Source organism: Cebus imitator, unplaced genomic scaffold (assembly GCF_001604975.1).
Source record: "Cebus imitator isolate Cc_AM_T3 unplaced genomic scaffold, Cebus_imitator-1.0 Scaffold411, whole genome shotgun sequence".
In the NCBI taxonomy this organism is placed as follows: domain Eukaryota; kingdom Metazoa; phylum Chordata; class Mammalia; order Primates; family Cebidae; genus Cebus; species Cebus imitator.
The window spans coordinates 1,572,026-1,591,891 of NW_016107726.1; the positions used below are offsets into that span (position 1 = coordinate 1,572,026).

A 19,866-nucleotide genomic window follows, 5' to 3' on the forward strand; every position below is an offset into this window, starting at 1 on the left:
AGACAGGGTTTCACCATGTTGACCAGGATGGTCTCGATCTCTTGACCTCGTGATCCACCCGCCTCGGCCTCCCAAAGTGCTGGGATTACAGGCTTGAGCCACCGCGCCCGGCCTGTCCCATGCTTTTAACTCTGTACCACCGGAAATGCTCCACAGCCACGTAAAACATTTGAATGGGATGTGAGGACAAGAACAGAAAGGGCATGTTTGTGAGAGGAGTGGAAATGTCTTCTTTTCTTACTCCCCTACCGTTGTGAGAATCCAAAAAAATCCCCAACCACACCATCACCCCTGGGCCTCTAAATGACTAAAAGGTGGCCCAGAGCTCTAGGGTGACAAATCAGAAAAACATTAGCCCTTCTTCTAGGGAAGGCAGTACTGCCACAGGGCTCTGGTTTGGCAAGGCCAGCTGGATTTCAGCCATGCCCCCTCTCCCCTGGCACCCCGCCCTGCCACCAGTTTCTCCCTGGTGAAGAAGGGGTTTGGGTAGAGCATCGTCTGTGAGACCACATGCCAGACCCAGTCATGTCCAACCTAGATGTAAGTGATACCCTCAGTGATCATTCTAAGAAGATAAACACCCATCATCTGAGCTGGCATATTTTCAGCAAATTACATTTCCCACCATTTCCAAAACAAAAAAGAAAATTGGCCTTGTATCTGATTCGGAGGAAGATTATAATGTTAGTGGATTAAAAAAATAGCACTACTATGACCACAGAATAGAGCTTCTGATGAAAAAAAAAGGTGCTAACTAAGAAGCACAGAAAAGGAACAAGGTTTTTAAGACAATTGATAGTGGGCTGAAAGAAATACATTAAACGAACATGACTTGTTTTAATTGCAATTGACTACATGCATGCTGCACCTCTGTATTGTGACTAGTCTTCCTGATCACCATATAAAACATGCAGTTATTTATATAGATCAGTGTCTCTTAAAGCATCGGAGTCAGGATCTTAGGGACAGGGGTCTCTAACATCTGTATTTTTGATAACCATTCCAGGTGATGGCAATATGTCTTCAATAGTAATAATAATAGCTAACTTTGACTTCTGTGTTTCAGCTACCATACATCAATATTTTTTCAGTGTTTTGAGAACCACTGATATGGATGATACTGCAATGATAAAAATTTAATATTACCCATAAATAACATCGCTTCCAGTATCACATACTTTGTCATAGTGTGTAGTTAGAATTATTCCCTTTGGGTCTATGGTGATGTTTTAAACTTCTGTTATTATCTTACAATTTCAGTTTTAGCCATGTCTTTAGGACCATCAGTAGTAACGGATTTAGGTGTCGTTCAAAGCACAAGGCTGTATGTGCAGGGTTTTTGTTTTTTGTTTATATTTTTTTCCCCCAAAAGCAAACAGGATTAAATAATCTCACTCGTACAAAGGGTTTTCAAGTTCTTTCTAACCTCAGAAACCTGAAAACCTAGAGAAGCTCTTACATGAATGTAATATTTTTAGCTGCTGTTACATCTTAAGTGCCTTGAAAATGTCATTACTGTCTTACACCCCAGTTATTCATTAACTCCTTACTACTACCCTTCTAAAAGTCTCCTAAGAGCTTGCCATATATTTTCTATTCAAAGGCATTTAAATCTTTATGTACTTACCAAATAGGCAAAGACTGCTTCATGAAAATTTTAACCATTCAGGGTACATAGATTTTGAAATACGTAAAGGACCTTTTCCACACATAGGAGGATGCTTGGTCACATGCTGGAAGTTACTGTGCTTTCCCCACTTTACAAAGGAGCATTGGCCAACGCCCATAAAAGAGAGTATTGATTGTAATAAGGAGAGTTGACTGTATACCAGTTTGCCTGAGAGAGACTTTGTGTCTTGCTATCTGCTTACTAGCCATGTGATCTTGGGAAAGTTACCTTCCTCTCTCTTCTTCAGTTTCCTCATCTGTAATGATGACATAAATAATAATGCCTAACACACCTGTTATGAATAGCTGACTCACTTATTCTCATGTAAGCTCTCAGAACCATGCCTGCCACAAGAAATGATACACAGATATTGTTAGCCTTTTCAAATTAATTATTTCTCTAATCACATTCAAACTTCTATGAGTTACCTTCTTACCTAAGTTATAGTAAAACACTTTTCCTTTTTCTTATGGTTAATAGCTGACATATAGATTTTCACAAGTATGTTTGGAAGTCAACCAAATACACCCCACATTCTTTTTTCCACATGAAAGCGATACTGAAAACTATGGAGACAATTAGCATTTATGTCAAAGGGAAAAAAAGCAATGAATTGCACTGATACTTTTTCTTAGTTGTGCATACCAAATTTAACTTATTTTTTCATCTGTAAATACAAATAATGATCAGTATCCAGAAGAACCAGAACCATGTGTGTTTTCTGGAAAAATATATGAGGAAATACATTTATATGCATTATATATAATGATACATGTCATATATAATTATGTGCATATACACATATATGTCATATATAATTACATACCTCATATATAATTGCATTATATATTTAATATATGCATTATATATGGTATAATACATATATTACATAAAGCATATTTTTATATGCAACTATATGCAATTATGTATAATTACGTATATGTTAATTACTAATTTTTCCATATAAATATATATTAGGGAAGCACCTCAGGTACCTTATTTATAATCAATCAACATATTTATTTTAATATTTATTCACTAAATAATTAACATATATAATTACATATCACATACATAATTATATGTCACATTAATAATCGATAATATATATTAATTACTATTTACTCAGGACATATTGAAACAAATATGTTGATTATATATGATGACACAGTATTAAGGGTAACACACAAAGCCATTTGAAAAAAATGTTGTCATTAGTTTTTAGGGTTTAAATTTCTCCAGAAAAAGGGGTGCTGTTGGGTGCTTTTAGCCGGAGCCTATTGCTATTTTCTTGAAACACAGAACCACCAAAACCTGTTAGCACCAGGGCTGTATGGATTTGTGAATTCCTCCAGATGGAGTTTACCTTGTTCCAAACACAAATGTTGATAAGAGTTGCGTAGCTCCTGTGGGATTCCTCCCACATAAACGGGTGAATTCACCACCAGTGGCTGGGCACCAGACTCTGATGCATGCTTCATCAGTCCATTCATACTTGCTGATATGAAAGAGCCTTCCTTTTTAACAATGACTTTATTCCATTTTCCATCACAATAGGATAGTTCCAGTAATAGATCCACTTGTGTAAAGGCAAGACTGGTATTTAACCGGAAGCTCAATATTCCACTTTTCAGTTCCATCTGTATTTTATATTACAAAAGAAAGTAGGTATATAAAAAGGCTGCAGAAGGGCAGTTTGGGAGAAAGCACAAGGTCAATTTCTTTTTTTTTTTTCCATTTATTTATTTTATTGCATTTTAGGTTTTGGGGTACATGTGAAGAACATGCAAGATTGTTGCATAGGTACACACGCGGCAGTGTGATTTGCTGCCTTCCTCCCCTCACCTACATCTGACATCTCTCCCCTTGCTATCTCTCCCCAACTCCCCACCCCCCACCGTCCCTCCCCTATTTCTCCCCAACTGACCCCAGTGTGTAGTGCTCCCCTCCCTGTGTCTATAGAAATGTTCCACTTTATCCTAAGCTTCTGCTTGGGAATATAGGAAATACTTTTCAAGCTTATAGTTGACATGAAGAATGTCGTATTGAGTCAAACAAATTTACCTAGTAATGATTATACGATGTGATGCAATGTTATGTAGACCTAAGGTTTATTTTTGGTGCAACATAGTTAAAAGACAAAACCTCATCATAAGTGACTGAACGACTGAAAAGGACAGAACAGTTTGAACTGTGACTCTTTTTGAATTTTTAGAAAATGAGAAAATACTACTTCATATATCAATTTAATTTGGGGGAAATATGACAAGACAATAAGAAAATGAAATGTCAAGCTTGATTAAGCTTATTTTAACTGGCTAGTGAACTCAATTTCAAATTTGTAAGACATATTTTGATTCATTATTTCAGTTTTATTCTAAATCTCTAACATAATTTCTTCTATGTGTATTCTATTAGATTACTGTTGCATTTTCTAATGTGAACATATTTCTCCCAAATTTTCATGGTAAAACATAAGTTCATACATTTTCCTTCAAAATGTCTCATGATCATTTTTTACCTAGTATATTTTTACTTCATGAGAAACCATATCAGTGGCCACAGGATATCTAAAATCTTGAGATCAACTGTGTCAAGTAAAACAAATTAAATCATACCAGGTATAAATTATGAATTTTTCCATAAAAGTATCACCTTCAGGAAGGATCTCAGGTAAGCACTTGTTCATTTGTCTATCCATTTATTCAATAAATATCAAGCCTCTTACCATGTGCCCTATGCCTGCCGCTCTAAGGTAAACACTGCTCCTAAGAGTCATACTGTCTAGCAGCAGAGGCAAACATGTGGGGCAATACTACAACCAAGACAGGAAAAAGGTAAAATGAAAGCCTTTTGCTCCCTGGAAGTTGGGAAAGGTTTAAAGTAAGGTCGCAGAAAGTATTTAAGATTCATGGAGGGTCACCCAAGGAGGGAGACTGATATGCAAGAAATGAGAACATTAGGTTTAGAGAAAGGCACTAAGTTAGGTAAGACAAAGGGAGGTGGGAAGTGGGAGGTGAGGTAGTGTCTTGCCAGCTATGTAGAAGCCAGATTTTAAAGGCCTTTCAGTGATAGGAGAGTCTCATATGGAAAGAATGTTTGCTGTCTGACATCAAAACCCATATTCTTTCCACTATTACCTTGCACTAAAAGTTTACCCTACCAGACATAAGCAGTACATACTGAAAACAAAATTTCGACTAGAATTCAGGAAATGCATTAGGAAATCCATATATTTGTGAAAACATGTTGAGAGCCATTAAAATAAGGATAATGATGATGCTGATGATAGGGAAGACTCGATCTAAGAAGTATTTGTAAAAGTAACTCATTAGGACCTGGTAAAAAGGTAAATGTGTTCGATGAATGAAAAAGAAGTTAAGAACACCCCTCATCTATTTTGGGTAACTACGAGGGTGTTTTGCCATCATCATGATATGAAAAGCATTTAAAGAAAGGCTGAGTGTTGCTGTTCACAAGGGGAAGGGGTGAGTTTATTTTAGATACATTGAGTTTGAAATGCCTATAAAACATCCAGATGACACTCTTTTTGAGGAAGTCAAACATAAAGATACTCAGTTTGGTTATGGCCCAGTAAAATGGAGAAAATACATGACAAAATAAATAAGATTATCCAGTGAGTATAAAAAGACTGAGAGAAAAGGGAAAAGAATAACATCCTCAGCAAGACCAATGTTTTAAGGGGACAGCATAATAGAAATAGTTATTTTAAGTGACAATGATCTCCTTGACGAAGCTAAGAGAACTTAATGAAATCAGAAGAAACTAGTATGTTGGCAAATCAGTATGGAAGAATAAGAAAGAACAGAGATTGACAGAGAAAGAACAAATAAGAAACAAAAAATTGTTGGACTAGGAAATGTAGGGGTCATTGACCACTTTAGAAAAGTGATTTTGTAGGAGGGTGCAGTAGTGGCAGGAACCTAATGGACATTCGTTTTAGGGACCAAAGTGAGATGAAAAAGTGGCAATAACAAAACTAACCACTTTGAATGCACTTGACCATGAAGGTAAGGAAATGTACAGCAGGGGAGGCTTCACAGGCAAAAGAAAAATACTAAGAGGCCAGGTGAGGTGCCTCATGCCTGTAATCCCAGCACTTTGGGAAGCCTAGGTGGGTGGATCACAAGGTCAGCAGGTCCAGACCATCCTGGCTAACATGTGAAACCCCGTCTCTACTAAAAATAGAAAAAATTAGCTGGACGTGGTGGCACATGCAGAGGTGCCATCATAGGTCACTGCAGCCTTGGACTCCCCAGCTTCAGCAATCCACCTGCCTCAGCTTCCGAAGTAGCTGGAACTAGCCACAGTGCCTGGCTATTTTTTTATTTTTATTTTTGTAGAGAGAGGGTTTCACTATGTTGCCAAGGCTTGCCTCGAACTACTGGCCTCAAGCTATCCTATAATCCCAGGCCTCCTGTAATCCAAGGTCTAAAAATGCTGGGATTACAGGAGCAAGCCACTGCACCCAGCCTTAATTTTTCCTTTTTTTTTTAGTAAAAGTTACATAGGTTAATATTATTATTTAATACAGTAAAAAAGCAATGAATGGAAGAAAGTGGAGAGTGGAAGGGTGGCATAGCAGTGTAGACCTCCAGTGCAGGCATAGGGTCCTCAAGAGGAGGAGCCAAATGGTAAACATTTGTATCCTTCACAGTGCATGCAAATGTAGATGACTCAACAATGCTCAGTGAAGGTTACCACAGCAGAGCTCATTCACATGTTCACTCATTCATTCATTCACCAATATTGATTAACATAATAACTGATAAGGCTTAGGCACCGAGGATACAATTATAAAGAAGAGAACCAAGGTCCTTGGATTCATAGAGATTACGTTTCAGAGAAAGACGCCAACAATTCCCAAGGTGACAAATAAATATTTAAAGAAGCGGAAATTTTAATAAATACTATGAAGAGATAGGTTTCCATTTCCCTTCTTAGCAATGTTGGCATTGTATGTACTAGGAATGTAAAAGTCATTGCATTGAACGTATCTTGGAATCTTAAATTCACCAAGACTTGGATTTAATTGTCTATTTGCCTAGAAATCAAGAATCTAAGGGTAAGATTTGCATATTTTTCTCCTGTTTCTATGCTAGTTATTTAAAATAACTTTTTAAAATTAACATTTTATAACAGATTTAACAGTAGTATCAGACTAATGATTACAGACAAGTAAATGCAGTTACAGCTGCCCATTGTATTTAGAAAAATGTATAAAAATGTTTATAGCCGTCTTATTCATTGTAGTAAAAACGGGAACAACCAATACATCGATAAGAGAAGAAATATACTACACATCCATGAAAATGTATAGCTATGTGGACACATAAATGACTCAGAAACAATGTTGAATGCTAAATATAGAGTATAAAACCAATTTTATAAATTTCAAAAGCAAGAATTTTTAGGCATTCATATAAGTGTTCAAACTATAAAATGCATGTGAATAACAAATATAAAATTCTGATTACATATTACATCTGAAAGGAGATGGAAACAGGAAAGACTTTATAGAGAGACAAAAATGATAATATTTTAGTTATCAGGTGTAGTGATAGCTTTGGGAGTGTTCACCATATTACCATACTTGATTATATGCCATATGAAAAATATATAATATATATATATTTGAAACCCATATCAAAAGATAATGAGGGAAAAGGTGTTTTCCATATATTAAGATACTAAACTGGATTTTCTTAATTCATTTTATCTAGTCTGTTTTCTTAAAATTATAATTTTTACAGTTGTCATTTAAAAAAATTTCTAGGATTATAAAATAAAAAATGTTTCACAGGCCTTCAAAATTAAAAATGACTTTGGGAAAAAAACGAAAACAAATGTGAATTTGTAAAGGAACCCCAGTTGAGTGTAATGCCAACACACGGTTTGTTTATTTTAAAGTTGGGTCTGATATTTTAAAGTAATTTTAATCAAATTAATTCACTCACAGCAAGAAAATCAGGTCCATCTTTGTTGTAAATGAAAAGAAGCAATCCATTTAATTCGTCAGTTCTGAACTTCAAGGAAATCTCAAAGTTCATTCCACCATGAAACACATATGGATGAAGTTCCAGGAACCCTTTAAAGATAAAAATATGTATACATTAGCATGTGTAATACAATACTACCCACATTCTAAGGGTGCTGTGAAACTTTTGGACACATTCTACCATTGAGTATGTCTCACAAAAGAAGATGCAAATCAATGTTAAGAAATCCCTTTTGTAATTGTACAGAAGTGGCAGAAAGACCTTGATATATTAACACTTTTTAAGAGGAAGAAATCTGCTCTCTAAATCATGTATTGTCTGTACTATGTAAGATTATTACTGTTTCAAATAAATATTAACAATAAGTAGTTTGCATTGACTGAAAGAAACTCAGAATGACATTGATGAAAGCAGAACAATAAAAGGTGGGCAGATTTTATTATTAATGTCATATGCCTTTCTGTACTGAAGGCAGTTTAAGCAACGTAATAATCAACGAACTTAGCTATAAATATAGAAGGTGGAGATGGCTTTTAGTTGAAGAACAAGCTGCCATTATCCCTCTCCCCTTCCCCCTGGTGGAAGTCTCTGCTCTGGCTAGGCAGAGACTCAGTGTGTGTGAGTCAGGGGTAAACTACAGACACTTACACCTCCCCTTTTATTGTAACCTTTTGAGCAGTGGCAGGGATGGTGGTTCTAGTCGCCAGCTCTGTCTCAATGGCCTATGTACCTCATTATCTAGCCAAAAATTAACTTTTTAAAAACATTGTTCTTCTATATAATGAGATAAATAAGTATTTGTGGATTCACCTAACAAACAAAACTCCTTTGAAACATCTTTCTTAGTGCATTCGAAGTACACATCTCTAACTGTATTCTAATTTCCAAACAACGACTTGCAAATGGACATTGGTGAAGCTAACATATGTAAATCAGGAATTGCATGGGCTACCAGAGATATTATACATGGGTGTATACTTATGAGTCTTATAATTTATATTGCATATTCAGACGTTGAGAATAAATTTGTGTGCACCATTGGAATAACTAGATATTTCTGGGATACTAGGTTTGTATGAGGTCAAGTTAATCATACAGGAGAGATTAAATTTTACCAAGGATAGAACATAGATTCTAAGTGAACACGCATGTCTCTTCTAGAGCATTACCTGCTCCTAGGAACTGAGCTCCCTCATTTAATGAAGCAGGGCATCCCTCCCAGCTGTTATACACGTTGATTTGTTCTTCAGAGCTCTGCCAATCCAGAGGTTCCCAAATAGCCGACGGACTGTAATTCTTCATAAAATGTACATCCTTGAGACAGCCCACAAAACCCTTTTGGATTATCTCTGCAGGAGTTTATAGATATCAAGAAATATGTATTTTGAAAAATTATTCTCAAGCAATTAATTTTATGTGCCATTAAAATCAAAGAAATAGGCACTAGCTCTCACTACCTATTTACTGCAAGCCTCTTAATGATTCATGTAAACACCACACCATCAGCTATAGTAAATGACAGCAGTTATAATGTTTAGCACTGGTTCAAACCCATCATATCTACAGAAACAGATGTTCATGCAGAAACCTTGGTTTTGCAGTAGCAAGAATATTGCCTTTTCAACTAACTCAGAAAATTCATCTGCCACTGGCCTCCAAAAGAAAATACTATAACTTTAAAAGTCAGGTTTGAAGGGAGTGTTTCTATTTAATACATAGTTTACAGTTTTGATTCCTCATCTATGAACTAGTATGTTACCAAAGTAAATCGATAATTTGGTTTCATGTTTCTGGAAATGTATATAGTGTTGATCTTGAATGTGGAACTCTCCAGGCCAGGTAGACGTGGGGTTTATACAACGAATAGGGTGATAACAGAAGGTTGAGAGAGAAAATGTGAAAATGAGAGAATTAGAGAAAAAGCAAGAAAAAAATCAAAACGAGTAGAGGGCGCACTGAGGTTGAATTTCACATACCCATCTCCTTTCCTATGGGGGCAAAGCTTAGTTTTCAGCTTTGAGTTTATGAGTTTTTTTAAGGCCAATTTACATAGACAAAATAAAATTTTTTATTCATAATGCAGATGTGTCCTCTGCAGGAAAAGTACTTAATGTCAGGGTATTCTCTCTTTCTAGTACCTGAAAATATTTCCCAGAAGGGCAAAAACCTAAAACAAAGGGGGGGGGGCGTGTGTGTGTGTGAGAGAGAGAGAGTGTGTGTGTGTGTGTGTGTGTGTGTGTGTGTGGTGTGTGTGTTTTAGAGGGATTTCTCTAACAGCCTCAAGTAGTTGAAAGGAAACCCTCTCTAATCTAGACATTTCCAAAGAGGTAACTATAATCAGCCTTGAGGATTCAATTATATCCCTCTCCTAAATTTGCTGAACACTTTCTATTCCTTTTGATCTTCATCAGGATTCCCTGAAGACTACAACCCATGAACAAATTATACTTATCTGGGTCCTAGCTTATTTGCAATATTTATGTAGTTATATTTTAACTTCCTGGGAGAGACTTGGGAGGCACCCTGTGATTCTTAATGAGGGCTTGGGAAACAATCCTAGAATTATTAGCATTGCGTTTGAAGAGTGATTTTTTTTCCTACCTAAGGTTAATTCCATTCATGTTCGTTTTAATTAGTTTCATTTTAGAATATGTTCTTGTGCTCTTGTTCTAAAAATATGAGAATCACTTTGTCTGTAGCTCAATTATAGCTCTTACAGCATTAGGTTAGAATTATCTGTTTATACACCTGTGACCTCTATTGTGATAAAGACCACATTTTATTCATTTATGAATATCTAGGGATTGGTTTAGTGCCTGTCACAGAGTATTCAGGGAATGTTCCTCACCCTATTTAGAGTATAAATCAAGCTTGTAGCTTTCCGTTTCCGTGTTGTTTACATTCAATTTAAAATCTTATAAAAAACTATGCATAAGTCCTAAAATAACATACCTTTGACTGAAATTATTATAATTCATTTCAGCAAAAGTTTTAATGAATTCCTTTTATATATCAAGAACTGGGTACTAATAATAAAAATACAAGTCATATGGAATACATGGTTCCTTTAAAAAGAAGAAATTTTTGGCACATTGATATAGAAAATATAGCATGAGGTAGAACATAACACTTATTCTTACTTTAAAATAATGTAAACTGATCCGATTCTAAGTTTGGATGACAACACATAATATTCCTTACTAAACTTACCAGAATCCTTCCTAAGGATGGTGTAACTTTGCGGCAGCCCTCCCAGAAACACTCCTGTGTTATCTCCAATAACGGTACTACCATTCAGCGTGGCAGAGGAACCTAGAGAAACGGAGATAAGAAATATACCTTCACCAGGATACACCATTTGTACTAACTCAGCAAATAATAAAATTCTTCAGCAGCCTTCGGGATACCATTCTCTTGGTTCTCCTCTCTCCTCATTGCCTGTTCATTGGTCTTCACTGGTTCTTCCTCAGCATCCCAGCATCACGATGTCGGAATGATCCAAACCACCTCCCTCTCAGACCTCTTCCTTTCTCTATCTATACGGACCCTCTAAGTAGTCTAGAGGGATGAATAGTACATTGAGTTCCAATATAAACTACCAGGGCCAAAGGCCACAGGGAGCCTGGTTCTCTGACTGTGTGGCATAACATGGAAATCCCTGTTCCTATTTTGAATGCCCACCTTCTTTGAGACGAGGGACAAAGTTATTTGTGTTTGTTTTTCCAGGCCCCAATCCACTTCAATGAGCCCTACTTATATCGGTTCCCTTGGTTTTCAGTATCGTCCTTTGCTGGCAGCTCCAACTTAGGAACTCAGACTTGTTTCTTGAGCAGCCTGCCTGCTGTCTCCCCATGGATGTCTCAGAAATATCAGCCTTAACATGTTCACAGCTGAACTTTGAACGTCTCTCTCCAAACTTGCTTCTCCCACGTGGTGCACTCTCTGGTTTTGGCAGCTACATTCCTCCAGTTGCCTGAGACCCAAACCTGCCAGGCTTGCTCTACATTAGGGGCCGGCAAGCTCTGTCAAAGGCCAGGTAGTGTCTTTGTAGACTATTCAGACTCAAGCAGCCATAGATAATACATCAATGAATGGGTGTAGCTATGCTCCAATAAACTTTATAAAAACAGGCGTGAGCTAGATTTAGCCCATGGGTGATAGTTTATCAGCCCCTGTTTTACCTCAATCTCATCATCAAATCCTGTTAATTTGACACTCACAATATAACCAAAATCTGAACACTTCCTATTATACCCACAATTACCTCTGTGGTTCAGGTCTACATGACTTCTTATCTGAATTCTTACAGAGGTATTGCAGAAGCCTGTTAACTGATCTCATGTTTTCACCCTCATTCCCCTTAACATTTATTCTCAAGAGAGCAGCCAGTGTGATCCTTTTAAAGAAAGCAGTCATATCATGTCATTCCTCCCTCAAAATCCTCCAACAATTTCCTTCTTTCTAAGTAAAAGCCCACAAAGTCCCCTATAACCCGATCCCTAACAGCCTCTGTGACCTTCTGTCCTATCATTAGCCCTTTCACACCCTCTTTCCCACACTGGCCATCTTGTTGGTCCCTGAAATGCCACATATAGTGTGTTCCCACCTCAGGGCCCTGATACTTGCTGTCCTTTCAACCCAAAGCATCCTCTTCCTGGATATTTGCATGGTTTGCTCATTTGTCCCTTAAGGTCTGTGCTTAAATGTCACCTCATCAGAGAGACCTTCTTTAACACAGTCCTGTATAAAATTGTAACACACCCAACACACACACACTTTCCTTCTCATCTTGCTTTTTCATTCTCAGAATTTACCACCACTTGATGTTTGTTTAATTTATTCTGTATTTTGCCACCCCATTCCTCCCCCAAAATGTAAGTTCTACAGTGTTCTCTTTGCTCCTTGTATCCAGAGTGCCTAGAACAATACCTAGAACATAGGTACTGATTAAAATTATATATTTCCTGAATGATTTAATAAAGGCCTACATCATCATGCAGGTACAGTGACCATGTTGTAATTACATAAAGGTGGCAGATAGGGTAGGCTGGAGCAAAAACTAAACTTAAATTTGCAAAAACAAGATGTGTGTCCCAAGAATGCTTCCTATCAACTGTGTAAGTTAGGAAAAAATATTTACATTTTCTCAGTCTTAGTTTCCTCATCTCCAAATGCAGACAAAAACTGTTCTCCTCTACTTTATTTGCCTTTTGGAGGTCAAAAGTAACATGAGAGAATGTAACTAAAAGCCCGTGCAAATTTTAGAGAACTGTAAAAGACATAGAATGGCTACTGGTGACTTAATTCTTATTTTTTTTTTTTTACTGAAGTCCTGTGCGGATGAAAAACTGATTGCTAGGCTTCATCATTTTAGGAGCACCCCAAAGGCAAATTCAACAGCAATTTAGATGAAATTGAGTAGAAATGATGGTAAAATAAGAATGTAGGAATATAGGCAACAGAAAAGTATGGCAACACCAACATATCAACAGGGCCATTTATACATATCAAAAAGTACTTACCTGTATATATCCCATCCACAGTGATTTGGCCAAAAGCCTGATGCCTAATAGCAATTATTTCATGCCATTTGCCATCACTATATTGTTTACCATGATCATTAGTTGTAGTTACTTCCACTGGTGACCCCTTAAAGGAATGAGTAAATTGAATCAATGTTTATATATGCATATCTATACATATACATACACATACAGACACATACACACTTATATATTTGTTATAAACCAATTAACAAGTTTCAAAATTATGATCCTGATACAAGCATGCATACATTTCAAACAGAACTCAAAATTGAAGTTAATGTCTAGCATCATTCCAGCTTTCCTGTGATGTATTAATACTTCTCTGAGCACCACAGTGCACAGATCTTTAAAGGTCTCATCTTTGCACTAAGAATTTCTTACAAAGCCACTTGCATTTTCTGATGAGTAGCTATATTCATCAGAAAGGTAAAGAATTTTCAATTCTAAAATTTTAGACTTTAATTTTCATGGCAGACATATAAAAAAGGAGAGAATAATTTAAAACTAATAAAATACCATTCAAAATGGGTTCTCAAGATAGAGAGATACCAGACAAGTCACTCTTAACTTCACAAAACTATCAATAACAAACGGGAATGACATTCACATGAAAAACTAAACCTAAGGGTGGAGTTAATGGTAATACACAATGCTTTGTGGTCAAAATCTGACATTTATAGTTCTGGCTAAGGTAATCATATCATAGTTAAAAATGAGTTTCCAAGTGATAAGTCATAGGAAATGGCAGATATTAAGAACAGAGTTTAGCAAGAAAGGAGGGAAGAATTTAAAAAATGAGAAAGAGAAATAGAAGAGACACCTGCCATCTCACTACTTTCGAGCCAAGCAAACACTTTTCCAGTACATTACGGTAGCCTTGGTTACCTGTAGTAACATTTTCAGTGTTAACAAGAAAATAAGACTAAGTGAAAGATATTCCAACTTTGTCACCAACATCACTACTACTATTAAAGAAAAAAATAAAACAGAAATTACTCTAAAACTTCTACATGAAATAAATTTTATTCTTAATAAATTTGATTTACTTAACAAGAATAAAGCCTATTCTAATAAAATCTTTAACAATTAAAAATAAGATTGGGTAAAATATTACCAAAACATTTAATTACCAGAAAATTTCACCAAACTGTAATAGTTTTGCTATATTGTTTTTTTCAAAAAGAGAAAGTAAATAAATGTTTTATGTAATGGGGCTGAAGGTGTATTTTGAAATACGTACAATGTTAATCATACTATCTTTAGTATGATTTCTGTTTATCTTTCTCTGAAATAGCTTCTGTGATATAACATGTCCACGCTACACATTTAATTGGCTCCTGTCGGGCCTCAGAAAGAGCTTGACAACATGCATGACATACAGAATTTCATGTTACCAAAGTAAAAAAAAAAAAAAAAACAAGCTTTTAATTTCCCATGAGTATGAGTGGGTTACCTCTCACATGGACAACATCTCAACTTTTACAGACAACTCTGTCAGCTAGAAACATGACCATTTGGCAAGTTCTAGACTTTGTATTTTTGTAGGTTGACTTTTCTTATATTTGTTTTGTCTACACACTTTATTTTCTTCAGCCCTATTTCAACATTTTAATATTTTAGAAACACACATTTCATTATCGTAGTTTAATAATTAAAACTAGAACTGGTGTCGTGCCCAATTAATGTGCCCTGGTAGCATGCCCATTAGTTTTTCCATTAGTGAATTCAACAATACTAATGGGATTACTAGCATGGGATGCTAATTGGGCGTGACATAAGAAACTGGCTTACTTCTTAGCATACCCTTGCTAATGATGAAATTAATGAGCATTTTATTAAATGCTGTCTCATCAAAGTGTACTTAGTTAGTGTTAAAATTGTTACAAACGATGCTGCATTCTAAAGATCAGGTGTCTGAGTAAGTGGTTCTTCATATTTTGTTTGGCAACTATCTGAAGCATTAATAGTTCTCTAGATCAGAAATCACATTTATTGGAGACAAATTCAAGTACATTACCTACAGCCTCAGCATGCCAAACTTACTTTATACTGACAGCAATTTAGCACATCATTTTTTGATGATTATTTTAAGACTGCTTTCCCCTACCAATGTTAAAAGAACAATTCTGTGATGACTTCTGGTGTCCTATTATGCGTGTTGTTCTTTCTATTTAGAACATATCAGACACATTCAATAGATGCTATTCAGAACTGTGTAAAAGCTTTCATTTTAACAGCTTGCTTCCAGGTAAGGTCAGAATATGACGTGAATTTCCTGTAAATGTCACTGAACATAGAATATTTAAGGGATAAACATGGGTCATTACTGGTCACTAAAATATTATCTGAACAAATATACTCAAAATTGAATTTAATTAAATGAAGAATGGGAAAAATACAGCTAATTGTCGGATATAACAAAAATTACAGTAATTAAAAGATGGAGTTAACTTTTCTTTATTGTATCTTTTAACAATGATAAGTGTCCATTTTATAATATACACAGTTCCAATTTTGTATACTATGAAGAATCTCCCTTTCCCTAAACATTTATTCGGTAAAATGCCTTGGATAGTTGGAAGACAAACCAAATACATTTTTATATCTATAGCTTCTATATAGTATTACATTGTTATATAAGGAATTTATTACTAGATTTTATTAAGATATTTTTAAAAGAGCAAAGTACATGAGGACCTCCAGTTATTTTAAAATATGTGCTAGACAATTACTTTAAAATTCTTTGAAATTCTCTTTGTAATTCAAAATTTGGTTATTTTGAATGAGTTCAGTAAAAACAATTTAAAAAGAACCATCTTATTTTTTCCTGATTAAAGTCAAATGATCTGAAAAACAGATAAATTTAAACAAGGCTGGGCATGGTGGCTCATGTCTGCAATCCCAGCACTATGAGAGGCCAAGGTGGGAGGATTGCTTGAGGCCAAGAGTTCGAGACCAACCTGGCAAAATAGCAAGACTTTGTCTCTAATTCTTAAGAAATAAAAAATAAAATAAACATATAACAACTAGATCTTTATATAATTATTACAAAACTAGACGTTTTAACCCAGAACTTGGGTAAATTTCTTCAATTATAAGTAGTAGTATTTTACTAACAGTCATTGAGTCAGTCAGCCAGGTAATATGTCAGTGATCATTTATTTACTGAGAAGTTACTATGTTCCAAGGACTGTTCTAAATCCTGAGGAAGTATCTGTGTACAAAACATTCCTAGACTTTGTCCTCACTGGATAATACAGTCTGATAAGAAAGACACCCTAAGTACATAATTACTCGTATGATTTGTACAATATGGTATTCACTAAACTCACCCTCATTTAAAGATTAAAGGAGGAAAAGTGGCTTAAAGTGGTACCCAAAGTATTTAAAATATAAATAAATGTAATGCGAATAGAAGGCATGTGAAATAAACTTCTATCCTTTTTTAAACCCAGGGTAGCTCTAACTTCATACAAGAAGCTGCACTGATATTACTTTGGAAAAGGAGGGCAGACAAGAGAAGAATATTCAAAATTCACCGTCCCTCAGTTTTAACACTTCTTTGTCTAAAAATGAGTGAGGATTTCATTATAAATTTAGAAAATATGTTTAGTATCTGCATCAGAGTACAAATTCCTTGGAGGTAAGGAAGGACACCGTCCTTGCTAGCATGAGCTCATTGTTTCATATATAGATAGCATCATGACCCATGAGCACTTAGTGTAATGCATCTGATTACATTTTCTCAGCTAGATCCTAAGGCCATCCTGCTCAACCCATACCTTACATTTAAAAAAAAAAAAATTGTCACTTTCCTGAAAACTCAAGCAGCTTTTACCTTATGGAGAGAGATTATTTCAGATAAAAATTTACTTACTAGACATAATTAAACCCTCCCGACTCCCCTTAGCCCTCAACTTGGCTTTAACAATTTTATTAATACTTGGCTGGCACCTATGGACTATGAATACAGGTTAGGGTTTGGCTATACAGGGTAGGGACAGAGCAACTGGGAAAACTAATGGCAGTGACAAGTACTCTAAGTAACTGTGTGAGTGAGAAGTGTAACGCAGGGGCAGAAATGATGGGCAATGCCCTGTGAATGTTTCTCTGAACTCTTTGCCACATTTAGCACCAGCCTGTCCAGGTGATCACTGTAAAGGAAATGAAAAAGACGAGCCCTTCCAGAAGAGTTTCCCAGCTGCCATTCTCCGTTAAGCACTGTTTGACCCCTTTACCCTCCTATCCTGCAGAGTCTTAAGGTATGGCATCCTTTAGAAAAAGTAGCACCACATGTCAAAAGAGACAGTAGTCATGCTTCAGATTTGGGGAAATCATTTTTGGATTAATTCTCCAATGACTGTGCCATATTTAGTGAGGGTTGGGGGGCTATACTCAAAATCTGTGATGACCAACCAATGGCCAGAATTCTAATGAGTGTCATTTTGTTCATTTCTCTGTTCCCAGTGCATAACTGTGGAGTCCAATAAATTCTTAGCAAAGTTGCATTGAGTGAAATGATTCAGTGCTATTCGAATAATTGAATTCAGTGCTAGTTCTATCCCTAAACCACTGTATGACCCTAGTTAAGCCACTTCATCTAAAGCAGGGATGAAAACAATATCAACCTCAAGGGGCTACTTCAAGAATGAAATGAGATCATTAACAGGAACCCACTTTGTATACTTTAAAGCTCTATAAATAAGTGGTTCTGTGATTAGTTTTTCTCCATCTGGCTTCTTCTTAAGTATCTCCAGATAGTAACAGGTTGAAGGGGAAAAAGCAGAGCCAGATTTTTCTTTCTCAATGACAGTCTTCTATTTTACCACACTCTCCCCTTCCTTTTTCTGATTTTTATTGATTTTTTGAACTTAGCCTTGTTAATGTGGATGTCCTGCAGAACATTTTTATTAGTAGTACCTAACTTAGTTTTCTACAACATTTAAAATCAAGCATGTGCCCTATTTAATGACAACAAAACACCAATATAATCTATTCCCTTATTCCACCCACACTCCACCACTAAGCTGATAACTTTAAACTTTTAATTCACTCATCTTTCCTCTCCTTCAATTCTGAGTAATTTTGGCAACAAATGATTAATAACAGTTTGTTTTCCCTTGTCCTTGCTACGCTTCTCTTCTCTTTCAAAGGCTCTTATTTGGCACTGTAAAACAGAGTTCTATTCATTCTGTCATTAAATATTTAGGCATAACTTAATATTGCTAGATTTATTATTCACTGATGCTTCTTTTTATATTTCTGACTCTATTATTTTTCTTTTTGGTTAGATTACTTACTGAAATATTTGTTTACAATGTGGTGCGTAGATGGATTTTTTTCTGAATTTCTGGATATTAACAACCATCTTTCTTTCATGCTGAAAAGCAGTGTAGCATTGTAGCTAAAATCATGGTCTTTGGAGCTTGATTGCTTGTGTTTATAATATGGCTTGGACACTTATTAGTGTTCTGATTTGGGGAAAAATTGACTTACTTGTGACCTAGATTCCTTACCTATAAAATGGGAATATTAAGAGTATGTACCTCAAGAAGATCCAAGATGGCGATTAGACACAACTCCAGTGCACAACACCCAGTGAGAGAGACACAGAAATCCAGAGATCTCCTCGCTCTAACTGAGGGACCAGGTACATTTCAACAGGTCTGGTCTGATGGTGAGCAAAGCCCACTCAGGGCAGACCGAGGCGGGGAGGGGTGCTGCTTCACCCAGAAAATGCATCTGACCAGCGAGTCGGAGGTTCCCCCTCTGGCGCCCTGGTCCAGATACAGTGCTTCCCCCAAAGCCTCAGCAATACACAAGACAGGGGATGTTTACAAGCACAGAGTTGAATATGAGCCTGCAGACTGAGCTATCGCCCCCTCCACCCCCCCATGAAGAGAGAGGGAGCTATAAGCGGGAGCAGCTGGGTGGGCCCCTAACCCATGACCAGAGAGAGAGGAAGCTGAAAGGGGGAGCCTGCCCAGTGCGGCTGGGCTGTTCCCACCCTCCCCACACACCCCAGAGGGCTGAAGCTCTGACTCCAGTGGGTTGTGCAGCCAGTGTTACTGTCTAAGATGAATCCTGAATGATCCAGCTCAGTGGAGGAAGGGCACAACCCACCACTAGAGGGGTGGGACTGGGCTACATGTTTTAACAAAAAACATAGGGAGCTTACGTAGCAAAGGGACAGCGTTCTTCACAACCCAGCAGCGCCTACCGGTCAGCAGAAGAGGTGGGCCTAATCTCCAAGTCTAAATAAAAAAGACACAGGAAGCTTCCCTAGTAACCTGAAGGAGTCCCTAGAAACTCGGTAGCGCCTCCATAGGCAGACAAGCGACCTCATCAAGCAGCTTCCTGACACCACAGCCAGGTAAATACACAAAGATGGGGGAAAAGCACAAAAAAGATGAAACCATCAAAGACCAGAACACCTCTTCTCCCTTCAAGGGGTCATGACTCCTCAACAATGCAGAATCACAACTTGACCAGGGAGTAAGACGAATTGATAGAAACAGGCTTCAGAAGTGGATAATAACAAACTTTTCTGAGCTAAAGATGTTCTGACTCAAGGCAAAGAAACCAAAAACCTTGAAAAAAGGTTAGATGAACTGCTAACTAGAATAACCAG

At 36.6% G+C, this 19,866-nt stretch overlaps 1 protein-coding gene and 1 long non-coding RNA gene across 4 annotated transcripts in view; one reads left to right on the plus strand and one right to left on the minus strand.

The window, feature by feature from the left end:
- The window catches only part of LOC108289704, a 14,417-nt gene extending 3,319 nt beyond the window's left edge, over positions 1-11,098 (plus strand). The window contains exons 2-3 of the long non-coding RNA XR_001819274.1: positions 4,214-4,342; positions 10,903-11,098. This is a non-coding gene — a long non-coding RNA (uncharacterized LOC108289704). The remainder of the gene's footprint in view (positions 1-4,213; positions 4,343-10,902) is intronic.
- USH2A (usherin) overlaps positions 1-19,866 on the minus strand; it is a 777,259-nt gene that overhangs the window by 439,445 nt on the left and 317,948 nt on the right. For all 3 annotated transcript variants that reach the window (XM_037731607.1, XM_017509227.2, XM_037731606.1), the window contains exons 24-28: positions 13,212-13,338; positions 10,900-11,001; positions 8,859-9,038; positions 7,648-7,778; positions 3,036-3,309 (exon numbers count right to left, since the gene is read on the minus strand). In XM_037731607.1, the coding sequence (XP_037587535.1) occupies positions 3,036-3,309; positions 7,648-7,778; positions 8,859-9,038; positions 10,900-11,001; positions 13,212-13,338 (814 nt within the window). The remainder of the gene's footprint in view (positions 1-3,035; positions 3,310-7,647; positions 7,779-8,858; positions 9,039-10,899; positions 11,002-13,211; positions 13,339-19,866) is intronic.